The 14,128-nt window shown below is 33.7% G+C and overlaps 1 protein-coding gene across 3 annotated transcripts; it reads left to right on the top strand.

The window, feature by feature from the left end:
- Positions 1–5,178: 5,178 nt before the first annotated feature.
- LOC106078043 (protein CLN8-like) lies at positions 5,179–13,724 on the top strand. 3 transcript variants are annotated; one of them, XM_056027099.1, is made up of 3 exons: positions 5,179–5,337; positions 8,081–8,130; positions 9,518–13,724. In XM_056027099.1, the coding sequence occupies exon 3, from the start codon at positions 9,522–9,524 to the stop codon at positions 10,416–10,418; it is 897 nt and encodes a 298-aa protein (XP_055883074.1). In that variant the 5' UTR covers positions 5,179–5,337; positions 8,081–8,130; positions 9,518–9,521; the 3' UTR covers positions 10,419–13,724. The 3 variants fall into 3 exon arrangements, with proteins under 3 accessions (XP_055883074.1, XP_055883075.1, XP_055883076.1); XM_056027100.1 differs by lacking the exon at positions 5,179–5,337 and adding an exon at positions 6,863–7,010; XM_056027101.1 differs by lacking the exons at positions 5,179–5,337; positions 8,081–8,130 and adding an exon at positions 6,873–7,010.
- The last annotated feature ends 404 nt before the right edge of the window (positions 13,725–14,128 follow it).

Raw genomic sequence — 14,128 nt, 5'->3', positions numbered from 1 at the left:
CAGTGTCCACTTAGGAATTTTTAGTGCTGTAGCAGGTCTGCAGCAGTACTGTCCTCTGGCAGGCAACGAAAATCTTCTTAAGGGATTTTTAAGACCGCGAATATGTTAATGAGGTCAATTGTTACTATCCTTCCTGGCACATGTTACTATTTTTAGCACTTTTTTTTTTTCATTTTCAGTTTTTCTTATAGTATGAGATGGTACAGTGATGCAATGTACATTGCAGATTTTTACTTATTTATTTTTTTGGTAATAAAGAGTAAATCTGGTCAATTAAAATCCACCTTCTTGTCAGTTAAAATAGGTCTATCTAGAGTAGATAATAGGTTGACTCGAGAACTTCCTTTGGTATTTGTAGTAAGTTGACGTATTTACTCCAATCAGAGTGTTATTATTTTTATTATTTTTTATTATTGTTAATGTTTTCAATTGGAATAAATAATAAAAAGAATATGTATAAATATATTTGCTGTTCATTTTCTGTGGGGAAAGTAAATGCGGTTGGTCGTTGTGCTGGCCACATGACACCCTCGTTAACAGTGGGCCACAGAAACAGAAGATCTTTACATCATCTACCCTATAGATGGCCAGGTATGAAAAGGGGAGCGTTACTTATAGTAGTGTTCTGATTCTGATGATGATAGTTAGTACTTTATATGTAAAGTTTCTCCACTGTGCAATGCTAAAAGAAGACATTGTGTAAGGCCTATCTACCATTAGGGGAAGGGGCGTGGTTTGAATCCAGTGAATATGAGAGATAGATGTCCCAACTCTAATGGATAGCTGGAATTAATTGGGTAAAGCATTGCGGCTCCTCAATGTGTTGGTCAATGTGTTGGTCACTTGGCACCCTCCATAAAAAACGGAAGATCTTCACATTATTGACCCTGTAGATAGATAGATGTCTGATAGGAAATACTTGATCTTTATTCTACCATGATGATGACGTTTTGTTTGTAGTTATCAGAATTTCTCTAGGCCTCTTAATAAATGTTTAAATTTTGTATATCTCAATATTACAAAAGGAGCTCGTGTTATCAGGCAAACTCAGAGGCGGCCCCCTATAGTTCCTCCCATGAATTTTTAAATTGGGTTCTTTAAAAATTTTCAAGTAATTTTTAAAAATATAAATCTTTAAAAAAAAATGTTCATTGTCTATACATACAAGTTTATTTTTACTAAACACTTTTAATTTAGAACATGATGTCAGCCTGGAAAAAAAAAAAGAAATGCCATTTAATTTGAGTTGTGGGGCAATGTGGGGCTGAATGGCATAAACCTATCAAGAGGGCTTGAGTTCCAATCCTTACCTCAGCTGGGTTGCGTTTGCTTGGCGCCTAAAAAGCTTAGACATTACAAGTTTTATTATCATGGAGACCAGTGAGTACTGAGCAACCTTGACCAAAAAACGCATTATAAAATCAAATAAATAGTTAAATAGAATGTCGCTAGAATTTAACTGTCTCTCAGTTAAATTTTGTCCAACGATTTAATTGACATTGGAACCCCCAAAAAAAGTTTTTTGAGTCTATTTGTTATTGTGTCTATTTGTTTGTTTTTTTGTGTCTATTTATTTTTGTGTCTATTTGTTGTTTTTTTGTGTCTATTTGTTTTTGTGTCTATTTGTTTTTTGTGTCTATTTGTTTTTTTGTGTCTATTTGTTTTTGTATCTATTTGTTTATGTGTCTATTTGTTTTTTGTGTCTATTTTTTGTGTCTATTTGTTTTTGTATCTATTTGTTTTTGTGTCTATTTGTTTTTGTGTCTGTTTGTTTTTTGTGTCTATTTTTTGTGTCTATTTGTTTTTTGTGTCTATTTGTTTTTTGTGTCTATTTGTTTTTTGTGTCTATTTGTTTTTGTGTGTATTTGTTTTTGTGTCTGTTTGTTTTTTGTGTCTATTTTTTGTGTCTATTTGTTTTTTTGTGTCTATTTGTTTTTGTGTCTATTTGTTTTTTTGTGTCTTTTTGTTTTTTGTGTCTGTTTGTTTTTGTGATCGTTGTCTTATATCTTCTTTGTGATGATAAACTGTTAAAATGACAGAGGAATGGAGAACAACGGTCGCAGTCTCATGTGTGGTGCCCCCAACGGTTCAACAAACTAAAGGAAAGATGACGCCCGAAGCCCTCGGTTTTGATGTGCCAGTGGTCCGCCTTGACCCCTCCCCCTGTTAGTAACTCCAATTAGAATCAGGTTAATGGTTTAGTGAAGGTTTGACCAAATACTGAATTAATTATAAGATGGGAGGTAACAAAACTCATTCTAGACAAATACACTAAGAAAATTGAAGGTGTGAAAAGATCATTAAAATTGTCTCCCTTTTTTTTTTTTTTCTGAAAGGAAATAAATCTTACTCTTCTTTCCTTACTAGTAGAACTCGGTTAAAAGCCCGTCTTTTTTGTGGAAACTTTTTCCGTACAGGGTTGTGCAGTTGAAACCCATGAACTGTACAAATAGAAGGCGTTTGTATCTCACGGGCTTGCAAACACGAAATTAAGACCATTCTATTCGTTGCATAGACGAATGTCAATATTTAAATTTCATAGATTATTCACTAGGTCAATAATTTAGTAAAAGGTTTAAGGCGTTTGTATCTCACGGACTTACAAACAAGAAATTAAGACTACTCACTACGTAAATAGTAACCAATATTTTAATTTCATAGATTATTCACCAGGTAAATGATTTAGTAACGGATTTTTTTTTTCAAACTTTAAAAACCAAAAGTTCTAATTAGCCCTTCTCATTTACCAGATTTAAATTTTAAAAAAAATGAAAGCAGACAAAAAAAATAAATGATTTTTTTTTTCCTGGAGGTAATTGGGCAAATCGGTTATTCGCAGTCTATTAATAGATCTCAGTTCTTCAGTTCTGCTGAAAATATCAACAGTTATAGGCCTTGCTTTTTCTTTTTTTAACGAGTTAGGAGACTTAGCGATCAGATAGAGTACACACAGTTACGTGACGTAATGCACTTTAGAGTACACACAGTTACGTGACGTAACGCACGGACTTCATTTACTCTTCAGTATTTGCCTTCTGCTGCTAGGGGAACACGAGAATAATAAAAGAATGCAGATAGAGAAGCGGGAAATGTGGATGGATTGTTGTGGAAAAACAGTCAGCAGCGGTGCCCCAACATATCGCGGTAAATTGACAACTGTCACCTCATAATTTTTGGCATTTAGTGAACCCCGAATTGTAGTGGTTTTAGAGATAGTGAATTTAGTATTAACAGCAAACATGTGCAACGAACTCTGCTGACCCTGTCTAAGGTTAATTAGTTATTGGCTTACCACTCAGTCAGTATTTTTTGAAAGTAGGTAGTAGCCAGTTGTGTACTCGTGTAAGGCAGTAAATAACCTGTTGTTCGGAATGGGCAGCATGATAAGTTTCGGTAGATTAGAATCGTAGGTTGTATTGTGCATGGAACTCATCGATTGTGCCAATTAATTCTACATTCATCGATTGTGCCAATTAATTCTACATTCATCGATTGTGCCAATTAATTCTACATTCATCGATTGTGCCAATTAATTCTACATTCATCGATTGTGCCAATTAATTCTACATTCATCGATTGTGCCAATTAATTCTACATTCATCGATTGTGCCAATTAATTCTACATTCATCGATTGTGCCAATTAATTCTACATTCATCGATTGTGCCAATTAATTCTACATTCATCGATTGTGCCAATTAATTCTACATTCATCGATTGTGCCAATTAATTCTACATTCATCGATTGTGCCAATTAATTCTACATTCATCGATTGTGCCAATTAATTCTACATTCATCGATTGTGCCAATTAATTCTACATTCATCGATAGTGCCAATTAATTCTACATTCATCGATTGTGCCAATTAATTCTACATTCATCGATAGTGCCAATTAATTCTACATTCATCGATAGTAACTTGTGTGTCGTATTCATTCTAACCCTGTGGTGTCAGAAGATATATTTATTGAACTAAGCGTATCATGTCCGCTAGGAGGAAGTTTCTCTTATTCATTTACAGTAAACTGTCTGAATGTTTGTGAAGAATGAGTTCTGCTGAAACGGCAATAATCCTGACATGATGTCACGACGGCATTAAACAAAGAACCCGATGTCACGCTAACCCATGCGGTGACAATAACCAAATTTATAAGATGAAATTATCAAATTCATGAGAAAGATTGTCGTACTTATCCATGAGTGTTCATCCTTGTAAGGCCATGAAGCCGTATACATTTCCAACAGGTTTCCTGGACCGCAGAGAGGAAGGGCAGGGGGGGGGGCGAGATACCCTCAGCCCATCCTACCAATTTTAGTAACCTTGAAATGACATTCGTCCAGGGTCCCGCGCAATGCTAAGGCCGCCTCTGCCTCCCGTGGAATATTTCGAGAGATACCACCATTTGCAATTAAGTCCACTGTTTACATTTATTTTTATTTTTTTTTTCGTTAGTTGAAATCTGAACTTAACATTTTTTTTTTTTTAATTTAGAGACTCACTTTAAAGATATTTCTAAACTAGGCCCACCCTATTAAACAAGCAATCATCCCACAAGTACAAACTTTAATAAGCCCTGTGACAATTCTTTGGATTTTGAACTCGTAGATTTAGTATGCATGTAGATTTAGACCTTATTTTTATTAGTAAAATTTGCATTTTATGATGTACTTATAGTCATTTTATTCACGCGGAATAAGGTTAGACACGCATAAGCGTGGTAACTGGTGACAGGGAAATGTAGAGAGATCTTGCTGCTCTAATTGTCACAACACTCCCACGACGAAAGTCAAGGGACAGGTCACGGATAGAGATCTCTTTCTTTGTCGCCATCTCTTTCCACATGGTGTGGTCAAGGACTATGTCTGCCTAGTCGGCAACACCTATGTACGCTGCTCTGATGAACGGTTTGATGACATCCAAATAAAGAAAATCGAGGCGACCAGTTTTTCATCTTTCAGTGGCAAGTGACCGTAGATAGTTCGTTACGTCGTTCATACGACGCATCCTGAAAAACGCATATCAACAAATTTCTAGAATTAGTAAATTTATTTTTTTTTTAAGGATCCAAGGGAAATAATTCAATTTTTTGTAAACATAGACATGCATTACTTCCCCTAATGTAGATTAGGCAACATGACCTTTTTCAAAAATACTATCTAATCTATGCATCTCAGCTGCGATATCGTGTCAACACTTGCATTCCAGAGGGTGCATGTGATAGATCATCTAGCTGTTAATGGTTTCTTTAAGGTCGATGGGCGTCTAACCAACTGAGGGAGTTAAAATATTTAGGCCTACACACTGTGCATTAGGCGCTTTCATTCTTAAAACTAGTGGTAAGTTTTGATTGAAAAGTATTCATTTGTACCTTGCAGTTGTTAAGATCAAATCATTAGGTATCAGCTGTGTAAATATTCCGCTCGTACCATCACTTTCATAAAGAAAATTTACTAGTAAACAAAAAACAAGATCAATTCTACAATTACTTACAACCTAAGCTCTGTATATAGTATATATATAAAGAGAGAGAGAGATGGATGGATGGATGTATGGGTGGATGGATGGATAGACAGACAGATAGATAGATAGATAGATAGATAGATAGATAGATAGATAGATAGATAGATAGATAGATAGATAGATAGATAGATAGATAGATAAATAGATAGATAGATAGATAGATAGATAGATAGATAGAGATGGATGGGTGGATAGATAGATAGATAGATAGATAGATAGATAGATAGATAGATAGATAGATAGATAAATAGATAGAGATATTGATATTGATAGATAGAAAGAGAGAGAGAGAGAGAGAGAGAAGTAGAGAGTCAGAGAGAAACATTAACCAGTTAATTAATTAATTAATGGAAATTGATTAATTGTATTTTATACAGAATAACGGGGATAAATATTACAGTATTTATAGTATATGGTAGTAGTTGTGCTGTTCTTTCCATAAATACTTTTTAAAATTTAAAAAAAAATTATTATTTTGCTCGCCTTTTTTTTAGTACAATTATCTCCCCTTTCTTCATAGTATGCAGTGTGGGGTTGCCTAAATGGGCTTCAGCTTTCCCTTACAAGCAAGGAAGAGAATTGAGATTGCTTTTACAGTTTATCCTTATCCCTGCTTTTCTTTTTACCTCTCATACTCTCTCTCTCTCACACACACACACACATAAGATAACCACAACATCTTGGGTATTATGATGTCAAGTTCACCAACTTGCGTTTTTTTTTTTTAAAGAAGTAATTTAAACTAAGAATTTCTTTTTTCACCCAATAAAATTTGATTATGAAAAGAAGGAAGAGGTCGTCCAGAAAGAGAGAGTGGGGCTCTAATGAGGAGGGGAGGGGTAGAAGTAGGGAAGAGAATCGCGACGTTTAAACTGATTTGATTCACACAGTGTTGTTCTCTTGTTCCACTTTTTGTGTTACTGTTCGTATAAAATATTCTTCTTCGTTTTGGTGACTTTCAATTGAATACATATGAAAGTAGGCCTACTAGACTTAACTAGACTAGACCTGTGCAGATTTTTTAGAAGTGTTAAAGTGTTGGTGGATTAATGTCCATTGGCACTTAGATTTTGGTAATTACCCACATTTTTATCTTATAAATTACAGGCGTTATTTCAATAAAGAAGATAATTACGTCCTATGCATTACATGTGTCAATCTAGTCATGCATAAACGATTTTTAAACAATATCCACACCCAATTTGAATAAAGCGGAAAAAAATGAGATTGTTAAGAGCAGCTGACAACCGTATATAATAGATCTACCTCACTAGCCTATACAAAAAAACGTCTACTTATACTTTACGTTCCTTTTTCACTGCTGCAAACTGCTTACTAACTAATCCAATGTAACACTTTGTTTATGTCAACACTGTCAAAAGTTTCACGCTTTGGTAGTCTTTGGCTAGATTTACACGATTGGATATTTAGATCTAGACTCTTAGTTTATTCTTCTTCATCTAGGTTTTTTAAAAGGTGTATGCTTTAGGTAATAGTGAGCAAATAGATGCTTAGGTTATTATTATTAGTTAAATTTTTCTCCAAGTTGGAGTCCAAGTCTCCAAGGGCAGGCTTTTGTCACTTTTGATTTTTTATTTTGATATTTAAAGATGCCCTTGAGTCCACCCAGTTCTAGTTTTGTCTAATGGCTACCTGACTTTAGTTGGCCACATGGCAACCTCCTCGTTAACCATTGGCAAAATCATCATCCACCCCATAGTATATGATAGAAGGCAAGTTCTGAAAAGGAAAAGGGGTACACTTGTAGTGTCACTTGAGCTTCATCTAGATCTACCACCTTAAGTCACATTAAGTCAATTAAGTGCATTACTTAAAGTTAATTATTCTTAACTTTCTTCAAATCCAATATTTCCTGTAATATTGTCTGATTGACTAATAGGCATCAGTTCTAGTTTTTTTTTTCCTGTTGTCACATCTGACAATCACATCACTTTTTTCAACCATTGTCGCTGGCTGTCTATTTAGGTTTTCTTTCTGTTTTTTTTTGCCTGTCTTCAATAATTGCTTTTCTTTGAGTCTCAAATGTTTTTCCTGCAGCCTTTGTGAGAGCTCTCCAAATGTTTTATCTCAGAGGCCATCTGATGCCAGCTATGTTCCGCTATGCTTTGCCAGTTAGGGTGATGCCTGAGTTGAAAATTTTGACATAACAAAAGACAAGAAACAGTGCATTCTTTCAGAAATAACTAAAACTAAAAGGAATCATAATTAAATGAAAATACCAGAGTCTAGAGGTATAGTTATAAAATCTAGATCAAGATGAAACCAGTGACTGAACAATAAAGTAAAAAATGTGCCATCATAACTTTGTCCCACACCACCGGTAGATTGCTAACGTTCTACACTTCTGAGTAGATCTATCCAATAAATGAGAACATCTTTTTCATTCACTTGATGAATAGTTACTAGATTTAGTCTAGAAATAGTTATTTGTAGTTTAGATCAAATTGTTATTGTACAGTACTGCCTTGTGTTGTAGTGATCTTAATGCTTCATTCAATAATGACATTAACATATTTATTTACATTATTTTCAAATCAGGAACTATTAACAGATGACTCTATAAAAGTATTTCTTGTTGACAGAGTAGAGTAAGTTTTCTGTTTTGTTTCTTTGGTAAACATTTTATTTGTTGTGTCCTAACTGCTCATTAGGCTTAAGGACAGCATAATATTCATTCTTTAATTCTTGATGCTTTTTGATAGAGAGAAAACTATTGTTAAAAATAAACAATTAAACTATAGTTCTGAGTGGAAGGGAAACGTATAGTTTAACAAGGAATCATAATCATGTTTTGTCTGTTGATTAAATTTGAAACTTGAAAAAGAAATGTTATATACAAATCCAGTGCATTTAATATTTTGTACCATCTGACATATTTTTTTTGGCCATATTTGCATGCTAATTATATTCAGCAATGATTTATTAATCTAGACTGTTCCCTTTTCAGAGCTTGCGATCTATGGGGCAAATGATGTAAAGGTCATTTGCTTCTGTGGCCCACACTTAATGAGGGTGTCATGTGTCCAGCACAATGACCAACCACTTCTTTTCCCCAAAGTAATGTCAGGTATCCATTAGAGCTTGGTGAACTCAGAGGCGCCCTAGGGATCTTGAAATAAAAAATCCCAGTCTTCACTAGGATTCAACCCCTGGACCTCTCTGTTCAGAAGCCAAGCGCTTTACCACTTAACCACTATGCCTCATAAATCTAGAGGTATTGACATATTGTTTGCTATAGGTATTAAATTCTATTCACAAACAGATGGGTGTGTCACATGGATGTGTCATTAATGATTAAAAAGAAAACATTTATAATTTTATTTAATTATAATATCTCTATTATTTGGATGTTATCAAACTAAAACTGATGGATATAGATTTATATTGTTGGTAAGACATTGCTCTATACAGAGAAGAGAAGTGGTAGCAAGACTAGAAATAGACAGTAAAGTAGCAATGATCTTATTTAACACACAAAAGACGAGCCTAACAGAAGAGATTGGTTCTTCCAACATTCTGGAGCTACTTTGACATGTGATCTATTTGGACAAGAATGCCTCTTCAAAATATGGTTCTATAGCCACAAAAGAAAATATTCTTTGAGATAAGCCACAGTTATATGGAAAGCTCCCTAATTTGGAAACCATAGCGATGTTCATCTTGTATATTGATCATCTGAATGCTCCAACATAACAATGAGAATGAGGAAGAAGCCTTAGTCATTTTACGACTTAAGTCAAGCAATAAATATTTTAAAACAGCATTTAGAGCTTGTGTCCTAGATTTCATTTTAGGTCATTGCTATTTTCCTATTCATAAGCTTTTTTTTTTTACAATGCATAAGTATTGAGATTATTATTCAAACAAAGTTAGCACTTAATAAATGTAAGTTTGTCTTTATTGATATTTAACGATGTCAATTAACTGTTCACAAAATATTCTTCCAACGTTGTTTTTTCGTTTTCTAATTTTTAGATATATGAAGAAAATGGCAATATCAGTAGATCTATGGACCTTTAATGTCACTGAGGATGAGGAGTTACTACAGTATATTGATCCAAAGTTACTCAGTTTAGATTATGCAGACAGAGTCATCCAAATAAAGATCATCATAGCTGCATTCATTTTTGTCACAGTGCTATTTATAGGATCTTTGATTGTTTGTAATTTATTTCCTGCCTTTAGGGCCTTGGTACTAAAACACCAAATCTTCATGAGCCTAGCCATCGTCAGAGGTGTTTACGGTTTCTTCAGTATAGTCATTGGGGTCTATGCTATTTTTAAGACCACTGACCTTGACAGGGATGTTGTTTTTGGTAAAAATGCTACTAGCTCATTTGCCATGTGCATAACTGTGGGCTTTTTCCTGTTTGAACTGACAGCTGTTGTTTTGTCTGATATAGCTTTCAAGACATTCTCCAAGATGCTCATTTTGCATCATGGGCTAGCTTTGATTGCATATTCTCTGGCTGTAAAGCTGGGCGCTAACTATGCGTTTGGGTGCAAAGGAATGATCTTGGAGATGAGCACACCCTTCTCCTGCCTGTGTTATGTCCTGTTAAAAGCAGGATGGGAAAACTCCAAGGCTTGGGTCATCAACCAGATGATTCTGGTCCACACTTTCCACCTGCGGAGTGTGGTGGAGTGCCACCTGTGGGTGGTGACATACTTTAACTGGGAAAATATTTACTCCAACATGCCGACTGTTCTCCTTGTCCTGCTGTACACCAACCTGACTCTCGTCACCTTCATCATGACGCCTTACTGGGGATACAAGAAGACGCAACAGCTGTTTAACCCTGTGGACTGGAACTTTCAAGAGGAGCGCAACACAGACGGTATCACAAGCAATGGCTCAGTGAAGAAAACGGATTAAGAATTGTGCTAACCTAGTCATATACATATACTTACTCTTTGTTATAACTTCAGAGTTATTATATACTCATTCTTCATTATAATTTCAGGGTTCTATTTTTATAAGCTAATTTTGTATTTTTGCTTGAGATTTTCACTTTCAAAAATGTCTTCAAAATATTTATTTTTTCGTTGATTCTTGTCGTTCTCTCTTTTTGTTTTCTTTCTTGTGGATATTAACTTTCTAGTCTTGTACTCAACCATGGGCTCTAAATTCTTTTACATTACCGGGTTTTTTTTTTTTTGTGTTTGTTTTTTATGTTTTCCAAGCATTAAAAGGAATATATTGAGCTAAGGGAAAAAAATAACTCAAATGTAAATCTATAGCATACAAGTAGATTAGAAAAACAAAATTGCATGTCATATTTTTATTTAAATGGACTTCCAACCCTTAAAATTATACAGATTATTATGGCCCTAGAGTCTTAACTTGTGGGGGTTTTTTTTGACAGTTGTCATTGGTTAATATGCATGACTAAATGCATGACGCGTAGGACGTAATCATCTTCTTTTTTTGAAGTAACGTCTGTATTATATAAGTTAAGATAAGATAATGGGGCCCAATTGCCTTTGTGTTCCTGTTTCGGTTTTCGATGTTTATAATGCGGTATTTCTCTGTGACGCCTAGAATCCTTCTTCATTGCAATTGATATTTTAAACAGTAAAGTGGAACATTATACAAACTATTAAATATGGCAATGGATAGCTCCTTGATAATGTGTTGTGAGCTTTTAACTATATTCATGATGGTCCCAATTTTCAGCTCTGTCTGATATTAGGATTATCCCATGCTGTCCTGCAGGAGAAGTCAAAATCTTCACAATTGAGAGAGTTTACCATAGCTGTCTCAAAAACAGAATCTTACGACTACAGTCTCGACACACATTTTGTATAAGAACTATGTTTTTTTTTCATCACTTTACAAATGTTTTATTATAGAGTGTATTTTGCAATATTTATTTTCTTAAGTATTTCTTTAAATAAAACAATTATTATTTCTACTGCTTGGTGTTGACTTATCAATAAAGAACAAAAATATTTATCTAATAATTGAAAATATTATTTATACTTAAAGCTTTTGTTTTGATGCAGTATTTTTTCCAGATTACACTTGCTAAATAATCTTTAGATTTGTTTGAAAATGTTTAAAATAATCTAATTAAGTAGTTAAGGACTTAAAGAGTGTTTATTATCGATGTAAAAATAGCTTTACAATAACATGAATACATCTAATGCTCATTGTATACCCAAATCTATGTTTGATATTATTGAGTTTTTTTGTTTTTTTTTGGGGGGGGGGTTGTTGCTTTTTTTTTTTTTATATTTGTATTTGAGTGTGGATGCAGGGTCATAGCTTAATAGTTTACAAATCTAATAAGAAATGTTTACAATGCTTAGTAGCCACAATAGTTGATGTACTCTTAGTGAGCATACATATTGAAATGTTACAGTTGTTTGTACATTTTCACATACAAAACATCAGGAGCACACAACCTGAGCAGGTAATTTTGTTACTACTCTTAAAATTTGTACCATGTCAGTAAAATGCTATTGTTGAAAAATATTTTATCATTTTTTTTTATATCTGTAAAGAAAGAAAGGGTTAGAAATTGCTGTTCAATTTTCTAGCAATAACATGGAATAGGGTTTATACCTGTTTTCAGTAAGTCCTAAAATACTCTTTTTTTACACAATCAAGTCAGCACTAGTTGCTCTGGAAGCACCATGTTCTTCTATCATGTCTTTTTACTCCTTCCATGTCTAATTATTTTTAGTTCTGAGCTAAACATTATTTATTTTGATTGTTTGGTCAATGCCTGTAATTGTTCTAATTGTTGCATACAATTTTTGCAAATAGGCGTTTGTAAATATTTCATTTTCGGCTCAAGATTTGAATAAAAGATGGTTATTTTTATAGTTTATCACCCCCTAATTTTTTAAACTTGCGGGATGTGGTCGCAGAGTTGAGTGCTTGGCTGTCCAGCCTAGAGTCTGAAGTTTAAATCCATTTAGAGGTTGAGATTTTCATGAGTCGCTAAGATGCTCTTGCGTTCACACATCTCTCTAATGATTGGGCAACCTACAACAAGTTGCTTTTAGAAAGGGAACACTCCTAAGTATACAATGTCATTCCAACCATAGCTCAAGTCCAGGTTTCCATCTCATCATGTGTTATCTGATCTCTAGTGTTAAGAAAACTTGAAGTTATTGTTCTGATTTTATAAAATCCAATATACTTGATTTTCAAATGATATTGAAAAAAAACACAAGTCTTGCTTATTATGAAGCAAAAAATATCTGATGAAGAAATTTATTTCAAGTTTATTGTATGTTGTTTTTTTTTAAATTATTCTATGTGCAAGGTAATATAAGTTCACTGATGATAAATTATTTTGAACAAAATACATGTATGGTAGTGTGTCTAAAATATCATTTACTATTTACCACTGAATTCAAACTTTCACAAATTTTGGCATCTCTACTTAGACTTGGCTCAATGTGCATTAAATATAAATTAGTCACTACAGTAAAATTTGGTTTCTAAAATGTTTATTACTTACATTAGCCTGACTGTATTATTGTAATTAATTTATTCATGTAATCAATTGTAATTACATATGTCATTGGTATTAGTATAACATTTGTTACTTTGTAATTACTTTGTATTGGAATTCGTCTAGACTAAGTTATTGAAACTGGCTTATCCACAAACTTTTGAGTTGTCACTTGTAGTGTGGTGATATCTGTGTCTTCTTCCAATTTGGATGAGAGCTGAATTGGGTGAAGGAGATTTACTGTTGTTTACATTTGCGTCAAAATGCAGCTAGAACTTTGTTTACTTGACATGTGACCAAACTTAATGGTGTCAGAAGTGTATACACACTAATTGAATAGGCTTTCTGCTGAATATCTGGATTTAAGACGTTGTCTTTCTAGGAAATACTCATATAAATTACAAACTTTGGTACCTTTGTATTTTGTTAGAATCAACCTAAACAATGATAGTCATGAGATGTATGTGACTGAATTTTTATGAAAATGTATGTACCAATATTTATATTTAGCTGTTGATATTCTTGGTAGCAATACTCAAATGAACATAACTGTGTGGTAATTTCTATTTTTCAATAATTAATTTATTTTTGATGTATAAATATGTTCTCCTTAAAACTTTTTCATTTTGAAATTTTTTTATAATAAATAAAGTAGACAGTTGTACAGCACTATTTGTAGGTATTAGAATTAAAGTAGACAATATTTTCATGCATATTGTTGTGGTGTTGTTTTTTAAAGTTTGTTTTATACATCTCAAATGTTCCATCAGAGTTGAAAATTGTCGCATCCTAGCCTAAAACTCCATGGTTCAAATCTGGGACCATGTTCATGACAATCAGAGTGCATACCACATGAACAGGCAGCCATACACTTTAGGGTTGTTCATGATATTTGTCTGCTACCCTTCCAGTGTCGTGTTGGGGCAAAATATTGTGACACGAAATCAGTTTCCTCCTGGCATCCCAAGAGCCCGATCTAGTTTGAGCCTTGTCCTTTTGACTATATCATATATATATATATATATTTCTCCTGCTTCCCATCCTCAGATCAAGTTAAATCTTCGCACAACTATTCACTGTTCATGACCATGTGCATGAATCAATGTGAAAAAAAAAA

This window comes from Biomphalaria glabrata, chromosome 4 (assembly GCF_947242115.1).
Source record: "Biomphalaria glabrata chromosome 4, xgBioGlab47.1, whole genome shotgun sequence".
NCBI lineage: Eukaryota > Metazoa > Mollusca > Gastropoda > Planorbidae > Biomphalaria > Biomphalaria glabrata.
The sequence above is the reverse complement of the archived record's forward strand: the minus strand, read 5'-3'. Positions and strand labels throughout refer to the sequence as shown.